This window comes from Schistocerca americana, chromosome 4 (genome assembly GCF_021461395.2).
Source record: "Schistocerca americana isolate TAMUIC-IGC-003095 chromosome 4, iqSchAmer2.1, whole genome shotgun sequence".
Lineage (NCBI taxonomy): Eukaryota > Metazoa > Arthropoda > Insecta > Orthoptera > Acrididae > Schistocerca > Schistocerca americana.
In genome coordinates this window covers 563988333-564010710 of record NC_060122.1, presented here as the reverse complement: position 1 = coordinate 564010710, position 22378 = coordinate 563988333, and the positions used below count along the sequence as shown (strand labels likewise).

The 22378-nt window shown below is 37.1% G+C and overlaps 1 protein-coding gene across 1 annotated transcript in view; it reads right to left on the bottom strand.

The window, feature by feature from the left end:
- The window catches only part of LOC124614042 (integrin alpha-PS5-like), a 586089-nt gene that overhangs the window by 313755 nt on the left and 249956 nt on the right, over window positions 1-22378 (bottom strand). The window contains exon 8 of the mRNA XM_047142872.1: window positions 14097-14182. Coding sequence (XP_046998828.1) covers window positions 14097-14182 — 86 coding nt within the window. The remainder of the gene's footprint in view (window positions 1-14096; window positions 14183-22378) is intronic.

Genomic DNA, 22378 nt, shown 5'->3' with positions numbered 1-22378 from the left:
TTGACCAACCACTGCTGCTTCTCATATGAACCAATATGCACAGCACAGGACGCAGATATGCTGTGAAGAACCTATATGTTGCAGTTACAACAGTACCTAGTGACCTGTGTGTAGGGGCCAAAGTGGGCTGAGGAAAGCTGACATCATAATTATTAAATAGTACTCCACCTGTCATGTGTCTTTGGCCCCACCCCCTTGGGGAAACACATCAGATGTGTAGAGAAAAGGCTGATAAAAAAGCGAGCCCAGAGGCTCAAATAGGTGAGTCCTGTCATCATTCTGTCCATGTCTAGAACCAGAGAGAATGACAACTGTTTAAGATGCAGGCCAGCCACGATGACCTTCTGGTGATGGATATTGGTGGCCAACCATCCCACTGAAACTACTACCAACCTCTGCTGCACGGTCACCCTTTAGCTGTGGTGGGGCAGGACATAGCTTGGAGATGCACCAGCACAAGGAACAAAAGGGCTGCTAGCTTCCACTCTCTGGGTGACGTCATCCAGCGGACTGCAAGTTGCCAACCTCAGGGGTGTGGCTAGAGCATGAACTCTTAGCCTTCTGGGTGGACAGCTGACTGCAGTCACTGACCAAGCTGCCCTGGGAAGATGGCCGGAGCTGCTAAGACTCACTACAATGATGGCAGTTGGCTCTTTCCATCTGGTATTCAACATGGGTTCCACGAGCTGCACTTGAGGGAGCAGCCAGCCGTGTTCTGGGCTACAAGCACAGCCAACACACACGGCGGCCACTTAGCTATGGCGTGAGCAGGAGCACTATGTCTGCAAGACTGAGCAGCCAGACACCAACACAGCAGATTCTGGCATTGGCATTGGTGCTGAGCCCAAGCATGCACGCCACAACATCCCTGAGATCAGCAAAAAGCCTTGCCAGTTTTTCTCTGCATGCTTTCACATGAGTCACCCCTCTCTCTGGGCTGTTCTGACATATTACAACCCCTGAGCTCAAGTGGTCATAACTGTATTAACTGACTCTATCTGGCCAGTCTAAGAATGCTGCATACAGTGCCACTGTATGTTAGTGACAGCTTAGAACAAATAGCCATATTTCTGTCTAGTTCACCCAGCCACCCTTTAAAGTTTGGATTGTCTATATTTTATTTTTGGGCATTTGCCTGTATGTCCCTTGATGACATTTTCAACTTCTCTTTATGCTTCTGGCTATTCTTTAGTATAGGCATTAGCTTTTACTGATTGTCATGTTCTACACAGATGAAACACATTCCAATTTTGCTCCAAAAACGTCACATTATCATGTCATTTTCAACCACAGTGATTACTTGGCAGTTGGATCTCACCAGCTGTCAGACTCATCCACTTATAAACCCTGCCAAAGTGACCCATTCCAGAAATCCAACAGGATCTTCAGTCTCTCCTCAAATCCTTAGGCCCATCCCAGAACCTCTCCCCTGAGTCTGTTTCTCTCCTCACCCCTACCACTCCCCACACTCCTACCTTCTACATGTTTCCTAAAGTCCATAAACCCCACAAACCAGGATGCTTTGTTATGACTGCTTATTCTCCCTCCTCCTCCCCCCCCCCCCTCCCCCCCCCCCCCCCACTAAGAGAATCTCTGCCTTCAGGGACCAACACTTGCAGCCTATTAGCCTTTTCCTACCCTCCAATATAAAAGACACCAACCATTTCCTCCACCAACTCTACACAATTCCTGTTTCTTTACCAAACAGTGCTCATTAATATTGATGTCACTTCCCTCTGCACTAACATCCCTAACGCTCATGGCCTTACTGCTACTGAACTCTACCCTTTCCAATGCCCGATTGACTCCATACCTACAACCTCCATCCTGGTCATCATGATCGATTATATCCTCATCTACAATTATTTCTTCTTGAAGGTAGTACCTAAAAACAAATCCAAGGTAAAGCAATGGGCACTTGCATGGCACTATCCCATGCCAACCTATTCATGGCCCATCTAGAGGAAGCCTTCCTAACAACCCAGGGGTTGGGGGGGGGGGGGGGGGGGAGATTATCAGGGAGGTCAAACATAATGAGACATCTCAAATAGAATGATGTCCTCCATACCAACGGGCATGGATTCTGAAAACACTGATCATGTGAAACCCAACTCATAGTTTTCTCACATGACATGCTGAAAGCTTTGGATCAAGGCAGGTGGGTAAATACATTATTTCTTGATTTCTGGAAAGTATCTGAGTCAGCGCCAAGCCTACACTTACTATCAAAAGTACATCTGTAAGGTGTATCAAGTAAAATTTATGACTGGATTGAGGAGCTTTATGTAGGTAGTACACAGAATGTTATCTTGGATGGAGAGGCATCATCAGATGTAGAAGTAACAGTGAGCATGCCCCCAGGAAGTGTGTTGGGACCCTTGCTGTTCATGTTGTATATTAATGACCCTGTAGACAATACTAAGAGTAACCTCAGACTTTTTGCAAATGATACAGTTATCTATAATGAAGCACTGTCTGAAAGAAGCTGCATAAATATTCAATCAGATCTTGATAAGATTTCAAAGTGGTCTAAAGACAGACAATTTGCTTTTAAATGTTCAAAAATGTAAAACTGTGTGCACTTCATGCAACAAAACAAAACCATAGTATCCTGTGACTATAATATCAGTGAGTCACTGTTGGTATCAGCCAACTCATATGAATATCTGGGTGTACACTTTGTAGGGATAGGAAATGATATGATCACATAGGCTCAGTTGTGGGTAAGGCATGTGGTAGAGTTCTGTTTATTGGTAGAATACTAGATAAGTGCCATCAGCCTACAAAGAAGATTGCTTACAGTCAAATAACATGTGTGAGCAGTTCTGGAATATTGTTCAAGTGTGTGGGAGCCACATCAAATAGGGAATATTTGAATGTATACAGAGAAAGGCAGCACAAATGGTCACAGGTTTGTTTGATCCACAGGAGAGTGTCACAGAGATACTAAAAATACTGAACTGGTAGACTCCTGAAGATAGACATAAACTATCCTGAGAAACTCTACTAACAAAGCCTCAAGAACCAGCTTTAAATGATGACTCTAGGAATATAGTAAAATCCCCTACATATCACTCACATAAGAACCATGAGATTAAGATTAGATAATTACAGAACGAACAGAGGCATTCAAACAATCATTCTTCCCATGCTCCATATGAGAATGGAAAGGAGAAGAAACCCTAATAAATGGTGCAATGGGACATACCCTCTGCCATGCTTTCACGGTGGTTTGCAGATTATAGATATAGATGTAGAAGTAGATGGATTATTAGTATCTGTATCTTGTGCAACAGCAATTGCTTAGTATAACAAAAAGTTTTGATTTGTCTGAGGGCAAGACAGGAGATTAGTAGTCACTGATTTGGTTATGGTTATTACAAACTATTATGTATGACATTGAAGATTAATGCACTATATTTTAACAATGCAGTGATTTATTTACAGATATTTTTTCCCAACAGGCATTTTCTCAGATAGGTATAAATATTCTGCAGTGAAGGCTTGACACAAGAAAAGGATAATTATATTTTGTTAACTGCAGAGGTCCTCTTTACTTTCCAAAATGTGAAGAAGTAGTCTACAAAACAGCAATTAGCTATTTCCCTGGGCAGAATGTATTGATAAAATTGCAGTTTCTTACTCAAAATTTTGTTTTTATGACATTCAACAACAGTGGTTTGATTATGAAGCAGAATACAACACATTTCCAGAGTTAGAAGTAGTTATTAATCTCACATGGAAGATAAATAAAAATGAATACCTGTATCATTCTTCGTGATTAAGGCACTTTCTTCAGTCAGCTGTGACATATTACTTCTCAATCAGAGTTGGTTGTGCCCCTAAAATCGGTAAATCTTTCATTGTGAAGGACTACCACAATAGTCAATGCATGCTACACATTGTGTTAAGTCAACTGTTACAGTAATGCAGCACTAGCAAGTGCATGGTGTGGCCAAATTCTGTCTAAATTTTGAGACATATGCCAGTTTATTGTTTAGCTATGGTGGTTTATAACATCTGTTTGGTGGCTGCACCTCTGGCAGACTGTCACCACCCTTTCATCAGTTGCTCTAAAGCCAACAGATGATATTTCATTACACAATACGTGACTTCATTGTCAGTTTGATGTCAGTACTTTCGTCTGAGACTACATCAGACTTCATAGTTTTCACTTGAACTAATTCAACTGTGGGTTCGTGGTGAAACGCCATGTTTTGTATTAACTTAAAGAAAACACATTTTTGTCTTGTTTCATAAAATTGTAATATTTTTGTATAACCAAGATCTCAATTTATAAGCTCATTTTCCAGTACATTGCTGATTCCAAAGACATCAGTGAAGCAAAGATGAACTTATGTCAATTTACCAATCTATCAATTTTTTTTTTTTTTTTATTTATACTGTAGAAGTTATCTCTGTTAACTATTTTGACACAGCTAATTTTGTACTGAACAACCTTATGCCATTCATTTACTCTAACTAGACATACACTGGAACAGAACTACGTGCACAGAAATGGTATTTGAGTGGTTACTTATTTATAAATACAGACACCAAGGTCTTCTGAAAAACCAACAGATAGTGACTCAAAATACAGATCAGGAATCTGGTATTAGCTTGATGTCAGCACTTTTAGTTGACCAGAACTGCAATTTATAGTTGATGCAGACTTACTAGATGATACTTCTGGTACGTCTTATTCTACTATCATTTATATATTTTCGTACTTTTATGTGAGGCTGTCTTGTGTTACAGAATGCTGCAAAGAGTGTAAACATTATAAATAAATATATCTGCCTCTCTCAGAACCAGTCCAGTTCCCACAAAAAGGATAAAGCTGAGCAATTTTAAGTATATTAAAAGTATTCTGCACCCAGTCCATAGAGAGAAGTGATACATCACTACCTGAGGCATGACCACCAATTCTAATTTATAGCAGGCAAAGATTGTTTTGCCTTGCACACATCACCTTACCAGGATCAACAATTTAGTTAGAACTTACAATTTTGAGATCCCTTTATTCCTCATGACACACCAAATTATAACATCATATTGTACTACAAACATTTGACACATGCATTAGTTTACAAAAAGATATAACAAACTTTGGATTCATCTGCACACTATCCACAAATCCGACAATAAAACTGACAACTAACACACAATCACACATTCCTAAGAATACGTGAAATCATTAAAAGAAATACTATTTCTCATTGCTGTTCCTTATCCTCTGTTCCATTTTTTTCACCTTGTAATGAAAGAAGAAGCAGGACAGTTTGACAAAATGAACTGTTTTATACCACTTTTGGATTGAAGTTTAAGATAGCATTGGTGGTTTTACAGCAACAACAATTGTGGAATGAATTATCCACTCTGCAGCCAAGTAGCTGCCCATATGAAATTTCCTGGCAAATTAAAACTGGGTGCTGGCCGAAGAGTCAAAGTCAGGACTTTAGCATTTCCTGAGCAAGTGCTCCACTGACTGAGCTACCTAAGCAACAACTCACTAACCACCCTCATAGCTTTACTTCCACCAATACCTCACTTCCTACATTCCAACCATCATAGAAGTTCTCCTGCAAAACTTGTAGGACCAGCACTCCTGCAAGAAAGGATGTTGTGGAGGTATGGCTTAGTCACAAGTTGGGAGTGTTAAAAGAATGAATTTTTCAATCTGCAGCTGAGTGTGCACTGATATGAAACTTCCTGGATGATTAAAACTGGGTGCTGGACTGAGACTCAAACTCATGACCTTTGTCTTTGACAGGAAAATGCTGTACTGACTGAGCTACCCAAGCATAACTCACAACCCACCCTCATAGTTCCCTTCCACCAGCATCTCATCCCCCACATTCCAAACTTCACAGTTTTCCTGCAAAACTCGCAGGACTAGCACTTCTCCAAGAAAAGGTATTGTGGAAACATGGCTTGGCCACAGCCTGGTGAATGTTTACAGAATGAATTTTTCACTTTTCAGCAGAGTGTGCACTAATATGAAACTAACTCATAGATTAAAACTATGTGCCAAACTGAGACTCAAATGCATGCCCTGTGCCATTCACAGATAAGTGCTCTACAACTTGTGGTCTGCCACACAGATTTGATATGCCAGGAAGTTTTGACAATAATTCTGTTTACTGTTTGTGATTAATTATAACATTCCTGTCAGTCCAGATAAATAAATGTAATATTCCATACATTTAGTCATCTTATTAATTTCACTTTAAAACAGAAAAGAGTAAATAGGAACATAATTTCAAAATTAAATGCTTGTAAAAGCACTATAATTTTTCAGTATTTAACTTACTCAAGTAACAGTAAACATCACTAAAACTTGAAAAATTATGAAATTTTATCTGACTTGTTCCAGACTACAATTTAATATTCATTATTTAAACAGTTATTTTTTATTATGAAAATGTAATTAGCTTTGCAAAAATATTTTTATTTAATGGAAAAACATGCAACAACAAAAACAAAAACAACAATAAAAATAGACATCATTTTCTGGACCCCTCTATTTATAAATCATAATTATTTAACATATCTGTTGTCACTAATTTAGTTCTTTGATTTTTCCACTCATGAAAACATAATTTTGTCTAAATTTATAGCAATATGAAACTAATGCAAGTAACATTAGTAACATGACTCTAAAGGAATCCAGAATGATCTGACAGGCTATAAATATTGCAAAAATGTGCCAAGTGGAAAGCAGATGTTTGTTGGCTGTTAAACACACAACAAATATATGCCACTTGTCTTTGCGTCAAAAGTTTGCCTTGTACTGGCTGTACTACAGTGTGGCCATTCAGGGTTGTTTAGTGTATAATTGTGAATCCTTTTATAATGAGACCCACCGTTATGCTGAAAAATATGATTTTGTTTCAAATGACCTTTATTTTGAGCAAATCTGCACCTGAAAATCAACCAATGCATGATGGAAAGTAAATGAAAACTAAAGCCCATCATAACATCTACATTCGTAGAATTTCAGTGCCCATTACCCCTAGAAAACATGGCCTTTTTCTGCAGAGATTGTCTGCAAGAGATGAGTATACAATCTATTCAAAATTAAATTTTGACCACTCTTGCTACCCATGTCACCAATGTTCCCAATCCACAGTTGGGCTACATCCGACATAACAATTTTTTGCTGTGGCATCAATGCTGGACAATGTCAAACACGTTTCCAGTAGTGTGCTTTCCATCTGCCCCTTTGTTGGAATTCACTAGGTGCATGGCAGCACTTAATACAAAGATCTGATCACTGAAAGCATATTATATTCACTAGTTTCTAGTATCACAAGTATCAGAATGGTTGATAGAAAATGTGTAAGGGATTACAAAATTGTCAGGTGGCTTCTTGAAGACACTGAGCATGAAGGACAATTTAGTGATGCAGTGATTGGTAAGAAATGTCTACTACATGGAGTAATGTAAGTTCTAGTGGATCAGAAAGTACTAATGGAGTGGAAAGACAAAGAGATGCAACCTGTAGCAAATATCTGGGAAGTTTATCATGATGGTGATGGTGATACAAAGTTTCCTTTTTCTGTCTTGATCAATACAAGGGGTGGAAAAAATTATTCTTATGCCTGACTGAAATTGCTCCAGTGAATATTTATTTTCTTTGCTCAGTAGAAAAAAAAAAACAAATGCGAATAACCACTGCAGACCCACCTTTCCAACAGAATGAAATCCAATCAGACAATTAGTCAGCCAGTATAGGAATACAAATTCAAAGAAAAGAGGAAGGTCATCATTGTCTGAGACAAGTGACGACCAAATGGGAAGATGCTTTTTATAATACAAAATGAAAAAAATCAACACAGGGTAACATGATTTGCATCATTAGAAAGAGGAGAAACAATTTTCTACTGAAAAACATGCAAGAGGAAGGATGGACTTTACCAGGACAATGTTTTATGAAGTACCATACAGAAAAAAATTATAAACAGCTTTAAAAAACACTAATGTATTTTTAAAAATTAGTATAAAAGAAAATAAAGTTGTCAAGTGTAACGCTACTGATTTTTATTTTTTTAAAGCAGTAGTATAATAACACATAATCTCTTACATACTTAACTATACAAAATAAATAAGAATAGGGGAGAATACAGTCACTTTAGAAATTGAATTGGAAAGGCTTAAGATTCCACTAAATATTTACATTCAATGGTGCATTATATTGTGGACATACTTTAAAAGTTGATGAAGGTAATGCTTAATTGGGATGGGACTGGTTTCAACCTTCCTTTAAACACCATGGCTATATAAAAGGCATCCTAATACTGCTGTTCACTATCAGATGATTCTTTCATTCACAGATTCCCTTGCAAGTGTACACAAGATGTTCAACTCCACTCCAATCATGTGACTATTTAAAATTTCTGAATCTTTGGATTTTATGTCATTCTTTACCTTGCTTAATTTTGCTGCTGATACTACCCTTGCTTACTTCACTATTTTTTTTTATCAGATCATTCAAAAAAATTTTTTTTAGCAATAATGTCATCTGCTTTTTATTCACTGCAACCTGTCTTCTTTCACATTTTACAGTTCATTTAACATGGTATGACTATATGGTTCATCGCAATTACACATATCTGCTGTTGCAGCATCAGTTTCAAGCAAACACACCTATTGTCTGCTTTTTGTTGTGTGCTCAGATAGTCCCAATCTGATTCATATATTTAATTTTAATTGTGTAATTTCATACCATTCGTAGTGATTTGGAACAAAATTACTATCTTCTTGCTGAACTTGGAATTATCGCTGTACATTCTATTCTATTTACTCAGCCTTGGTGTTGGCCTTTCTGGCTCCACAGTATCAGAGAATACATTAATTAATGTGATGAGACCAGGATTAAGAAATGATAAAATAACTTATCATGATCAATGTTCTGAGTGGAAAATAATCAAAAACAATGTTCCCACATTCAAATGCCACTTTTACAACTTACACTTTCTTACATGAGTGAGCCACTCTCTCAATTGTTCACTACATTAATTCTTAATTAATTATTGTTCAAGAGAAAATCATTTACAATTCAAATGAACTCCTATTGATGTAGCCCCATGTGCAAGCTTTAACCCTGTGGCACTATGCAACTTGTTGATTCATTTCAATGTGATGGCAGTGTGTCAATTCTTAACAACACACTGGATTGCGAGCCCACCCAGGCACATCAATAAGCATGTTATAATTATGAAAATTACAAGGGCAGGTGAGAATGCATTCAAGAAAGTTTTGAAAATATTAAAATGGAAATCCATTACCTATCAAGCCAAAGAAGGTCAAATCTCTGACAGCATAGTCAGGCTAAGATATAGCAGTCTTGCAAGGTTCAAAGTCAAGGCAGTTAACTACTCCTTCACAGGTAGTCTGTCTCCAACCTTAAATACATCTAGGAGGGTGTTCTGTGTCTCATATGTCTCACTAAGCACTCATTTAGATTGCTTCAGTGTGCACAGATGCACATTTTAGGAAATAGTAAGTAGAGCAAGAATCGTAAACAATTTCAACTGAGAAGTGTTTGTAAGGATGGGTAAGCATACTGAGATATCAAAGGCAGAGAAGAATGATTTCAGGGCTGAAGTGGATGTCCTATTTTGTATTACAAGACTAAACATCACTTGACAATAAGAAGAATGAACAATTCAGTTTCTGCAGAAGGTAAACCTTAAAGTGTAATCACACAGCATATTACTTGAACTGAAGTATCTTGAAAGGAAAAATAAGTGGAGAAGCTCTTCTGTTAATACAAAGAAAGATCATGTGTAAGTGGATTCATTAATGAGCTGGGCATAATCCATATCACTTCAGGCAGGGGGGTTACCTTCATAGTCTTGGATGTTATTGAATTTAGCATACGCTAAAATTCAGGAATAAGTAAGAAACATGTATTTTTCTGTTTTCTCCAAAAAAATTCCTGCCCCAAGAGACAGGCCTCCAATGATGACATGCAAACACCATTTTGAAGATGCCAATTTCAGAAAAAGTTTTAAAATGCTGTATCTCTGTAACAGCTCTAGATATTTTGTTACAATATTTTTTATTTAAAAGATAATTGCTTTATGATTACAATGGTATCCTCCATTTGGACATATCTGTTAAAGTTCTTTTACTGTCATTTTTTTTTAAATTATAATTTAAGGGTTTTTTTTTTCCTTCTCCAGAAATGCCAATCCAGAGAAGTTAAGATTTTTTTCTGTTGATTAGTACCATGTAGGACTATATTCTCTGTAAAGGAGAGCTTCCACTTTTGAGCTGGACGGGTTTTAAAAAATCAATTTTTTATCTTCCAAGGGTAATGTGTGCCTTCACTGAAATTTTTTCTTACTAATTTCCTTGTTACAATGTTTATTTCTATTGTCTTTGTTCCGGTTATTTCTTTTCACTTTCTTCATTGCAGTTATTTCTTTTCTCTTTCATTGTTGCAGGTATTTCTTATACTTTGTTGTACTTTCTTGTCATGGTTGTTCATTGCTGGTTTCTGTATTGTAGTTGTTAAATGCTAATTTGTTTACTGAAGAGGCTTTTAAGAAATCTGAGACCATCCAGTGAGCTCTGTGTTTTTGTGAGGAATTTTCCAATTGACACAGTCGAAAGGACTGTTTGAAATGTCTTCTGACTGGGGCCGCAGGAGAGTGAAGTGTGCTGACTATTTGCATATCCATAAAAGAGTGATATATAAGCAAAATAAAGAAAACAGACTTTGTATAGGTTGGGAATAAGTGTTCTCATTTGAAGACTCTGTTTCAAAGTGAAGATGTGACTTTTTGTGTTCTAAATGTTTTGACAGAATAACACCAACAATAGTATCTGAACAAGATGAAGCCTCCCATGGTGCAGATGATGCAGATTTTGCATCAATAAAGGAAGAATTAAATGCCCTGAATCAGTCAACTACAAAGGCAGGTGTTAGTCCAGTTAAGAAACCATGGTCAGTGAAGTCAGGTCATAAGCTCTATGCATCAAGAAAGTACAGAGAAATTACTAAAGCTATGGATGAATACACTACAGCAAAACTGATCACACTCTTCTAATTAGAAATTCCACCTTCAGAAAAAAATGAACCAAAGCAGTCTTGCACCTCTTGTGAGGAATTTTTCACAGTTATCAATTCAGATATTGAATATTGTGCATCCTCTAGTGAATAGGTGCAAGTTTTAACTATTATTTCAGAGACATTTTCACAAAAAACAATTTTGAACCACGTTCCATCAGTATCAAATCAAGAAATGTGAGGTCCGTAAAAGAAATCTTTGGAAGATCACATCCCTATTGTGGGCATGCTGTAGAAGCAGCTCATGTTTAGATAGTGCAGTCATTTTATCTGAAATATAAGTGGAACTGTTCTCGACAGGGTGCCAACAAAAAAGACACTATAACTGTAGCAGTTGAAGGTCAAAAAGTTGTGAAAGTGAAGAAGTACATGACTTGCAGTATTAAAGAAGCTTTTTCAATTTATAAAAGCAACTATGCATCTTCACATACTGGAAGATCAAAATTTTATGTAGGTACACACCCACCAAGAGATGTCTGTTCACTTATACACTGCACAAATTTTGAACTTTGTGTGGTAACTTTGAAGAACTCACTGGATCAAATGACATATGTCACCATGATTGGTGGTTTGAAGTCATTAGTACACTGTGATGTAAAGTGAGAGACTTGTTTGTTTCAAGAATGTGGTGACTTCCCTGGAAAGGAAGGACTGTCTTTACAGACACTTGGCCTGGAAGATGTAACAGATAACTCAGCAGAAATTACATATGCAACATGAGAGGAAAATAAACAAATTAAGAAAACTGTTGCCTTTGACAGTTTCATTGATGAACTTGGTAAATGGTCAGGGAAAGCAGTAACACACCAGCATCGCAGAAGTGAAAGTGTGTGTACGGGCTGAAGAACTATATTTAGTGCATCACTGCAATTTTACTGAGAACTGGTCTGTAACTCTCCCACAAGAAGTACAAGCATATCATTGGAGTAATGACCAGGTGTCAATTTTTACAGGGGTGACATATTTTCGAAACAAGACTACAAGTGTTGCAGTTGTAAGTGATGACTCAGCACATACTTTGCTAGCAATGTGCAAAATTCTTCAACTAGAAACAGGGGCAGAGAAGATCATCATTATTTCTGATGGTGCTCTAAGTCATTTTACAAATCGTTACCAGCTGTTTGAATTGACTAAGTTGCTTGTGCCAGCTGACTGAGTATACAGTGCTACTGGTCACGGGAAGGGGCCTTGTGATGATGTAGGTCTGCTGAAGGACCATGCTACAAAACATAATCTTTCCAGACCAAATACATCTGCAATTCAGAATGCTGAGGATTTTATGAGAGTTATGAAATCTTACACATCCACAGCCCTCATTCTTTTGTCCAAAGAGAAAATCAAAGAATTCCTTGAGCATGAAAAAGAAGAATGGTCCAAACAAACTATTCCTGTGAAAAGGATTCAGAGGACACATTTATGGACCCAAAGTGATGGGCAAACTCATATTGCATGTACTTTACAGAGCAAGAAACAAGAAATCTCGTTCATTCAGCCAACACCTCAGAAACAGCAGGATAACATTCAGATTCGCAACCTGAGAAGGGGTGTGTTTGTGGTGTGTGTATGTGGCTGTGACTCATGGATTACAGAGATTATAGACACCAGTTATGAGTTAAACAAAATTGTAGTGAACTTTTTGCTACCAAATGGACCAGCTACTGAATATAGGTTTCCAGCTGAAGGACACCAACAATGCCATCAGTGCTCACTTCTATTCACAATGTTTTGAAGATTTTAAGTTTTCCAGTTTCAATTGGTTCAATAGAAAGGCATTACTCTATATCAAAGGAAGATACTGAAGCAATGGAATACAGTTTTAGTTCATTGACTGTCTAATTTCATGGCAAAAGAGAGTGCACAGAAGTTGTATAAATTGAAACCTTTAAGTCTTTGGACCTTTCACATACATTTTAGAATCATTTAAAATGCTTGAAAAATGAGTCTCTTACTTGTCTTTCAAAACTAAAATTATGTTAAACAAGGCTAGGTTCTGATTTTTATGAGCCTGTTATGTGATAATGTGTTAATAAAATAGGTTTTATGTACAGAAAAAATTTCAAATTGTTTATAAAACCTGTTCAACCTAAAAGTGGAAGCTACTAATCAACAGAAAAAAAATCAAAATTTTATGGATCGGCATTTAAAAAAAAAAAAAAATTCATAAATTATAAAACAGTTCAGAACACTTTAGTAAAAGAACTTTGACAGATAAGTCCAAATGGAGGGTTTCTTTGTAATCATTGAGCAACTATCTTTCAAATAAAAAAAAACTTAGTAAAATATCTAAAACTGTTCCAGATGTATAGCATTTTAAAATTTGTTCCAAAATTCTCATCTTCAAAATAGTATGCACACTGTCATCTTTGGAGGGCTGTATCTCAGAGCAGAAATTTTTTGGGAGAAAACAAAAAAATACATGTTCTTTACTTAGCCCTTCATTTTAACACATGCTAAATTCAATAACATCCAAAACTACGGAGGTAAAATTTTTTTCCTAGCCATCTTGAATTCATATGAACTGTGCAGTTGGTAAAGAGAGGACAATGTTTCGATGTTAGATATGGACACTGCCATAGAAAGTGTCTGATAGGCTGTAGTGAGGAGGAGAGGCAAGTAATTATTAGTGCTATTGACAAAATCCACTTCCTTGTATTATCACCTCACAGATGTTGTATCTAGAATGAAAGTTGGTGAGTGACCACATTTAGCACGAAGAGAATTTCTTCCATGACTAAATTAAAAAAAAGAAACTATGGCTGTATAAACAGAAGAATGTTCCAAAGTCAACTGCAGGTAGCACTGATTTTCATTAAAACCCACTCATAAATCAAACAGAAACCATTGTATAAAATGCTCTAAATGTTAGATTAGGCTGTATACTGTAATCATGTGCATTCGTTGAAAGTATGACACTCAATCACAAAGTATTCATTCTCAAAACTTTCATTGTGGCCTTTATAAACTTGATAAATTATTAATTGAATTAAGAGTATATGCCAGAAATGAAATTTCTTACAGCACCCTTGAGGTAAGATCTTGGAGCACTTGACACGAACAGAAGTTCTGGACCATCAAAGAATTTTCCAGAAGAGACACTGTATCCTGTGGGGAAAAGACAGGTATTAAAAATTTAAAAACAAAATTACTGATATAAAAGATTTCATAGTCCATAATATACTTAAATTTTTCCAAATGAGATTATGTTACCTCAGGAAAAAAAACAGTATTTAAGTAAGATAAGAGTGAAAGCTTATTTTATGTAAAATAAACAATAAAATATTAAACATGCTGAAAAATTGAAAGCTTGGTAATATTAGTGTAGCTAAAGATACACCACAGATACAGAAAACAATCAATTATTGATGAAATTATTTAATTGGTTTGATAAAATATCCACTCACCAAGTGGCAGCAGAACACACACAAAAAGACTGCTGCGATTGGCAAGCTTTCAGAGTGAGTGGCTCCTTCTTCTGGCAGAAGCGGTTGAAGGGGAGGGAAGAAGGGTGAAAGAAAAGGACTGGAGAGATCTAGGAAAAGGAGTAGATTTTGGGAACGTCACCCACAACTGTGGGTCATGGGAGACTTACCACACAGGATGAGAAGGGAAGACTGATTGTTGAGGACTGCATTGGATGAGATTTGAAAACTTGAGAGTTCAAAGGCAGAAGACAGGATGATATGCAAGACAGAGATTACTACTAAAGCACCATGCACAAGTTAATAAGAGTGAGTAAACTAAGTGCATTGTACATAACGAGGGAGGTGTTGGTGAAAAATAGATGGGAAAGACAATCAAAGATGTAGAAAACTAAAATGGACTGAAGCAAAGATTAGCTACAGTGAAAAAAGCTGAGATGAAAGAAATTAATGTAAATTAAGGCCAGGTGGGTGGCGAGAACCAAGGACATGTTGTAATGCTAGCATATCCTTGGTTCTCGACATCCTTCTGGCCTTAATTAACATTAATTTGTTATGTCTCAGCTTTTCTTCACTGTAACTATTCTTCACTTCCATTCATTTTGGTTTTCTACATATTTCATTGCCTTTCCTGTCTATTTTTCACCGCCTCCTCCCACTTCCATTACCTACAATGCACATAGCTTATGCATTCTTATTAACACATGCACAATGTTTTAGTAGTGATCTCTGTCTTGCATATCACCCTGTCTTCCATGTTCAAACTCTCGAGTTTTCAAATCTTGTCCGATGCTGTCCCCAACAATCAGTCTTTCCTTCGCATCCCAAATGGTAAGTCTCCCATGACCTGCAGTTCTGGGTGACTTTTCCAAAATCTACCTCTTTTCCTAGACCTCTCCAGTGCTTTTCCTTCACCCTTCTTCCTTCCCCTTCAACCTGAAGAATGAGCCACTGACTCCAAAAGCTTTCCAATCATAACAGCCTTTTATGTGTATGTTCTGATGCTGCTCGGTGAGTTAATTTTCTTATCTATCCAATTAAATAATACTCACAGATAAAAAGACCAACAAACAGATTGACTGGTTGGTTAAGCTCAACAATAGGTCAAACTCCTTTTTCAGATAACAGTTTTGGATGTTACACTTAGCTTACAACTGCTATTTTCTCCACTCTAATTTTCCACGCAAATCAAAATCTAGCTGTCTCAACTGAATAATTTACCATGCAAAAGACTAAAGTCAGAATTTAATAATTGGATATCAAGAGCTATCTCAAGTGGACAATGGCTGAGGAGAAGTTCAGCAGGCCTATGCTGAGAAGTTTTTATGATACTATCTGGAGTACACCATGATTCATTGCTTGGTCCATTGCCTTTCTCACTATACATCAATAATATTTCAACCAACCTTCACTCTTATAACTACCACTTAAATGCCGACAATATCCAGTTGTATCCTGTTACTTTCCACAAGGGATAAATGACTCATGGAAAGAACAGAATCCTTGTATCAAGAGAAGATGAAAAGGGACTGAATCCCTCTCAGTTTAAATCAGTGTTTACCTGCTTTCATCAGATTCTCATTTGTACAAGGAGAGTCAGCTGGTCTGTCATCTTCCCAATTTTATATTTTTATGTTGTTTGTCACACAATTACCCATACCCAATGGGTTTTAATGTCTATCTAAGAGTATATACTGAAATCAGCACATCACATATGCACAGATCAGTTTATTACTTCAAAAACTACTCATCACTATTTCAGATGAAAGATTTCTCCTTCACACATGAGTGTAGCCATCATGAAAGTAATGACACTCTTATAGCCAGTCACAGTTTTGGAAATTTGTGGTAAGGTCTTATAGGATCAAACTGCTGAGGTCATCAGTCCCTAGGCTTACACACTACTCAATCTAACTTAAACTAACTTATGCTAAGGACAACACACACACACCCATGCCTGACAGAGGACCCAAACCTCCAACAGGGGAAACTGCGTGGGCCATGACAAGGCACCTCAGACTGCGCGGCCCCACAATTATGTCTTCCCCATTAGTGCTTCTCTATTTTAATCCTCGAATCTGTTTTGTAAGTAGAAATAGTCAGTTAAACGTGTTTCATTAATCTTTAATAACAAGGTTTGATCACTGAGCCATAGCTCATTATTAATGCAACAAAGAGAATTCCAAAATGGGTTGCACTCAATGGAATGAGAAATTAAATATGACTACTTACCACATAAATTCTGTGTTGAGTTGTATCTACACAAATTAAACTTATTTTCTTCATGCACACAAGCAGAGATCAAGAGAGATGGGAGGGGGGGGGGATGCACAAGGGGATAGGGGAGAGAAAGACTCCGTTGAGTTGTTGTCTGGGTCACATCAGATACAGCAAATATAGAAGAGGCAGTGGGAAGAGGGTTGATTGAAGGTTAAGAAGAGGGATGGACAGCAGAAAAATACAGGTCAGAGACAGTTCACCTAACTGCAGGCTGAGGTTCCATCCCTGAACTACAACCCCTACTTTGATGTGTCACTGTCATGGACAGAGTGGCCTCAGACACAAGTAGAAGAGGTAAGAGAGGGTTTTGGGGGAGGGGAGGGGACTCTAACTAAAGAGTACAGTCTGTTAAGTTTTAAGCTGGCTGATCAGTTCTCTAGTCCTGAATTAGTAAAAGTCTGTAGACACTGGGAGCCTTGAACTGGTAGTAATCTGTTTTTGGCTGCAGCCATTGTTACCTAGCTGACAGTACTGTATGAAGTAGTCTTTGTTGACTGCTTCACTCTATTTTGTGCTGTTTTCCTTACTGGTGATAAGTATACATAACTGTTGCTGTTGGGATCTTTATTCCGTATGTAAATACATAAGATGATTTACTTTTTAATTAAGAGAAACATTTAAGAGTTATTTACCTCATATATGACATTTGCTTTTGTGTAAGTAGTAGTAGTAGTAGTAGTAGTAGTAGTAGTAAGTTGTTAACAAAAAACCACTTTCTAAGCATAAATTCTGAATTGCGACCTAGATTTCAGGAAAATATTGCAATAAAGTAATGTGAGCAAGGAATAATTAAAACACATCCTAATGGTCCACTATCAACTGTTGGAACTTAGGTAGTCTAGAAGATAATAATCTTCCATTAGTCATTTTCACTTTACTATAGTATAATTATGATCAGTTACATGATTTCACAATTTCACTCAAGCCACTTGAGATGATTATCATAGCCATGATAATGAGACTTAGGTTTTAGCAATTATGATTACTAAATAACAAAGGGTAGCTGAAGGAAGAAGGAAGTTTTACATGTTCAGTAATCTAGATAAAGAAGCAGTTGTGTCATATGTCAAAGAGAAACTCAAAACATTTATCTATGGGTAGGAGTATGTAGTGAAACTGTGACTCAGGTTTAAAAGAGTAGTTGTTCAGTTACTGGATAAATATGTACCTAGTAGAACAGTTCATGACAAGAAATACCATTCATTGCACATGGTCATTGTAAAGAAACTTCTAAGGAAACAGTTACTACTGCATAATAGGTGTACAATAAAGCATAGGACTATAGGCAGAGAGATGCTGCACAAAATGCACGTAAAACTGATTTCTCCATTAAAATGCATGGACCATGTACAAAGGATGTCACAGCAGGATTATTTGTAGTATCCATTACTTGAAGTTTGAGGATTCATTGATTGATAAACAACAGAAGCACTGTGATACAACTAGACTTGTCAATTTTATTAATACTTTTGTCACACAATTATGTATCATGTGCCACTAAACAAGTGCTTAAAAATAAGACAACTTGCCTAGGTATATTGACAAGGAATATGGTACAAACTGTGATTAACAATAAACCAAAAGTGTGACAGTCCAGGACAACAGTCAACAAAAGTTCACACAAGAGATGATGCTAGCATGCAGTGTTATTTTCCAAATGTGCATTCATGAATTCTTGACACAGCAAATTACTTCCTATATTGTTGATACAAATAAATATGCTCTCCTGTACTATATCACATTATGAGATTAAGCTACATATCTTTCGACTACCCACAGCAGAAAACTCATTTTTAAAAAGTTTTTGTGAAAAAATGTTTTAAAAAATAGAAAATCAAAAAATTATATTAAGATTACAAAATAGTCACTTACATATATGATGATTATTAATGAATATTGTTAAATTGTTCTCAAAATCTTAGGAAAGATTACTATTCATACCTACTCTTAAAGCATAATATAGTATTTAAAGTATATAATACAAAATCATAATTCAATAAATAAATTCTGTAAATAAATAAGGATATTAAGAATTACTTTCTCTGTATGCATTTTACCTGATATAGACCAAGTTTCTGAAATAGTCAAATGTATGCTAAGTACATTAACTAAAGTTTTTGCGTGACCAAGTTGCCTTTATTTATATGCAAACACACTCATGCAGTTCAATATTTATACTCCCATTTATAAGCAGTGAGCATCGTTTAATATTAAAAATCTTACTTCCACATTGTACAAATATCCTAACAAAACACACTATTTTTTTTAAATATTATCCCCAGATTACACATAGTATCAATATCTATTTACTATACTCAGTACAGAATGCAAATTGAGAAAGCATTTCTTCACAATACCATATTCTTTCGGTGTTTAAATATGTAAACCACCACTAGAAAAATGCTCCTATCAGAGCACAAAAATTATATTTCTCTTTAGAAGACTGTCAGAAAAGTGGAGAACAAGCTGCCTCAATCCTCTTTTTCTCTTCCTCACCATAAATTTTAGCATGAAAACATATTCCACTCTTTTAAGGCAAAACATTCTAAATCCTTTAGCCCAAACTCTCTCTGTAGCTAGGTCATCACACTTGGCATCTCTTTCACTGTCTACATCTACATCTACATTTATACTCCGCAAGCCACCCAACGGTGTGTGGCGGAGGGCACTTTACGTGCCACTGTCATTACCTCCCATTCCTGTTCCAGTCGCGTATGGTTCGCGGGAAGAACGACTGTCTGAAAGCCTCCGTGCGCGCTCTAATCTCTCTAATTTTACATTCGTGATCTCCTTGGGAGGTATAAGTAGGGGGAAGCAATATATTCGATACCTCATCCAGAAACGCAACCCTCTTGAAACCTGGTGAGCGAGCTACACCGCGATGCAGAGCGCCTCTCTTGCAGAGTCTGCCACTTGAGTTTGTTAAACATCTCCGTAATGCTATCACGGTTACCAAATAACCCTGTGACGAAACACGCCGCTCTTCTTTGGATCTTCTCTATCTCCTCTGTCAACCCAATCTGGTACGGATCCCACACTGACGAGCAATACTCAAGTATAGGTCGAGCGAGTGTTTTGTAAGCCACCTCCTTTGTTGATGGACTACAGTTTCTAAGGACTCTCCCAATGAATCTCAACCTGGTACCCGCCTTACCAACAATTAATTTTATATGATCATTCCACTTCAAATCGTTCTGCATGCATACTCCCAGATATTTTACAGAAGTAACTGCTACCAGTGTTTGTTCCGCTATCATATAATCATACAATAAAGGATCCTTCTTTCTATGTATTCGCAATTCACTGTCTCTCTCTCTCTCTCTCTCTCTCTCTCTCTCTCTCTCTCTCTCTTTTGCCCCCAGTGCTTCTATCTACATTTGTCTCCGCTTACTATTTTACTGCCAGTAGATCATGAATATGACACTTCGTAATGATGTGGAATGTGTCAGCTTTCTTTTTTTTCTTTTTTTGATACTTTGCTTATAAATCACGTTTCACCAAAAACGAGGTTCTTTTCAGGCTTGTTAAGACCCTTCTTACCCCAGTTTTTGTCATTGCAGCACCACTTTTCTCATATTAGTATAGGTGTGAAGGGTTCATTACACACACAAAGGTGTTGTGTTGGTGAAAAAAATTACTGAGTAAAAACAAAGTTTGGTGACCTCAGAATCCTTGTAGTGACCCTATAACCTTGACCATGTGTTCACAACATCCATTAAAACTACATTTATGCCTCAGATTGGATACTACATCCATAAATATGGTAACTTCAAGCCTCTGCATCTCAGTAACAGATAATTTAGCAAAACAAGTCTCAAAGTTCCCTGAGAATGTCATCTTAAAAATCAAATGGTAAAGATTTCAAGGATTTTTTATGAATAGAAATTATAGAAGTGGCCATCCTCACAAATGGTATTTTTTGTGCCCAAAGATGATGATGTTTTGGAGGTATCTTAATAATGGCAACAGATTTTCAATAATGAGAAAATGGCATTTCTAGACAAATGTCTACAAAATGTACATCTCAGATTTAAACCATTTGCTATTATTATTTATTTAGACTATTGTGGCTTAATGTGTAATACTGACTAAAAACTGGTTTTTGTGGTATTCTGCATCAGTACAGTAACTTTAAACATCTGGATCTCAATAATGGATAATTATACTGAAAAAAGTTTCAAAGTTCCCTAAGAACTTCAGCTTAAGAACATATGTTAAAAATTATGATGATCTGCCATGAAGAGAAATTATAGAAGTGGCCATCCCCACAAATGGATATTTTGTACTCTAAAATATTGATTTTTCAGGGTTTTTACAGGAACCACACACGAACAAATGGTGCTTTTATAAGCCAGCTAAGGTCCCCTCTACATCACACTTCATGCAAAAGAACCAACCAACTCGCTCAATTTGTGTGGGCTGGAGCAAGTGTGTAATGTAAATTTTGGACCTTGAACTATAGGACAGCTACAGTATGCCCATTCTTTTGATAGGTCGACAAATGGTTGCCAGGACAAGGCCTATTCAATCCACTTGACCCCTTTTCTCTGTGATGAACAGAACATGGGTTATGACACTCTGAAAAATTGCATTTTTGTATGCAGATTTTTGGAACATACTGGTACACCCCATGAACCATAGACCTCGCCGTTGGTGGGGAGGCTTGCGTGCCTCAGCGATACAGATAGCCGTAGCATAGGTGCAACCACAACAGAGGGGTATCTGTTGAGAGGCCAGACAAACGCATGGTTCCTGAAGAGGGGCAGCAGCCTTTTCAGTAGTTGCAGGGGCAACAGTCTGGATGATTGACTAATCTGGCCTTGTAACACTAACCAAAATGGCCTTGCTGTGCTGGTACGGCAAACGGCTGAAAGCAAGGGGAAACTACGGCCGTAATTTTTCCCGAGGGCATGCAGCTTTACTGTATGGATAAATGATCATGGCGTCCTCTTGGGTAAAATATTCCGGAGGTAAAATAGTCCCCCATTTGGATATCTGGGCGGGGACTACTCAGGAGGATGTCGTTATCAGGAGAAAGAAAACTGACGTTCTACGGATCGGAGCGTGGAATGTCACATTCCTTAATCGGTCAGGTAGGTTAGAAAATTTAAAAAGGGAAATGGATAGGTTAAAGTTTGATATAGTAGGAATTAGTCAAGTTCAGTGGCAGGAGGAACAAGACTTTTGGTTAGGTGAATACAGGGTTATAAATACAAAATCAAATAGGGGTAACGCAGGAATAGATTTAATAATGAACAAAACAATAGGAGTGCGGGTAAGCTACTACAAACAGCACAGCGAATGCATTGTTGTGGCAAAGATAGACACAAAGCCCATGTCTACTACAGTAGTACAAGTCTATATGCCAACTAGCTCTGCAGATGATGAAGAAATTGAAGAAATGTATGATGAAATAAAAGAAATTATTCAGATAGTGAAGGGAGACGAAAATTTAATAGTATTGGGTGACTGGAATTCGGTAGTTGGAAAAGGGAGAGAAGTAAACGTAGTAGGTGAATATGGATTGGGGGTAAGAAATGAAAGAGGAAGCCGCCTGGTGGAATTTTGCACAGAGCACAACTTAATCATAGGTAACACT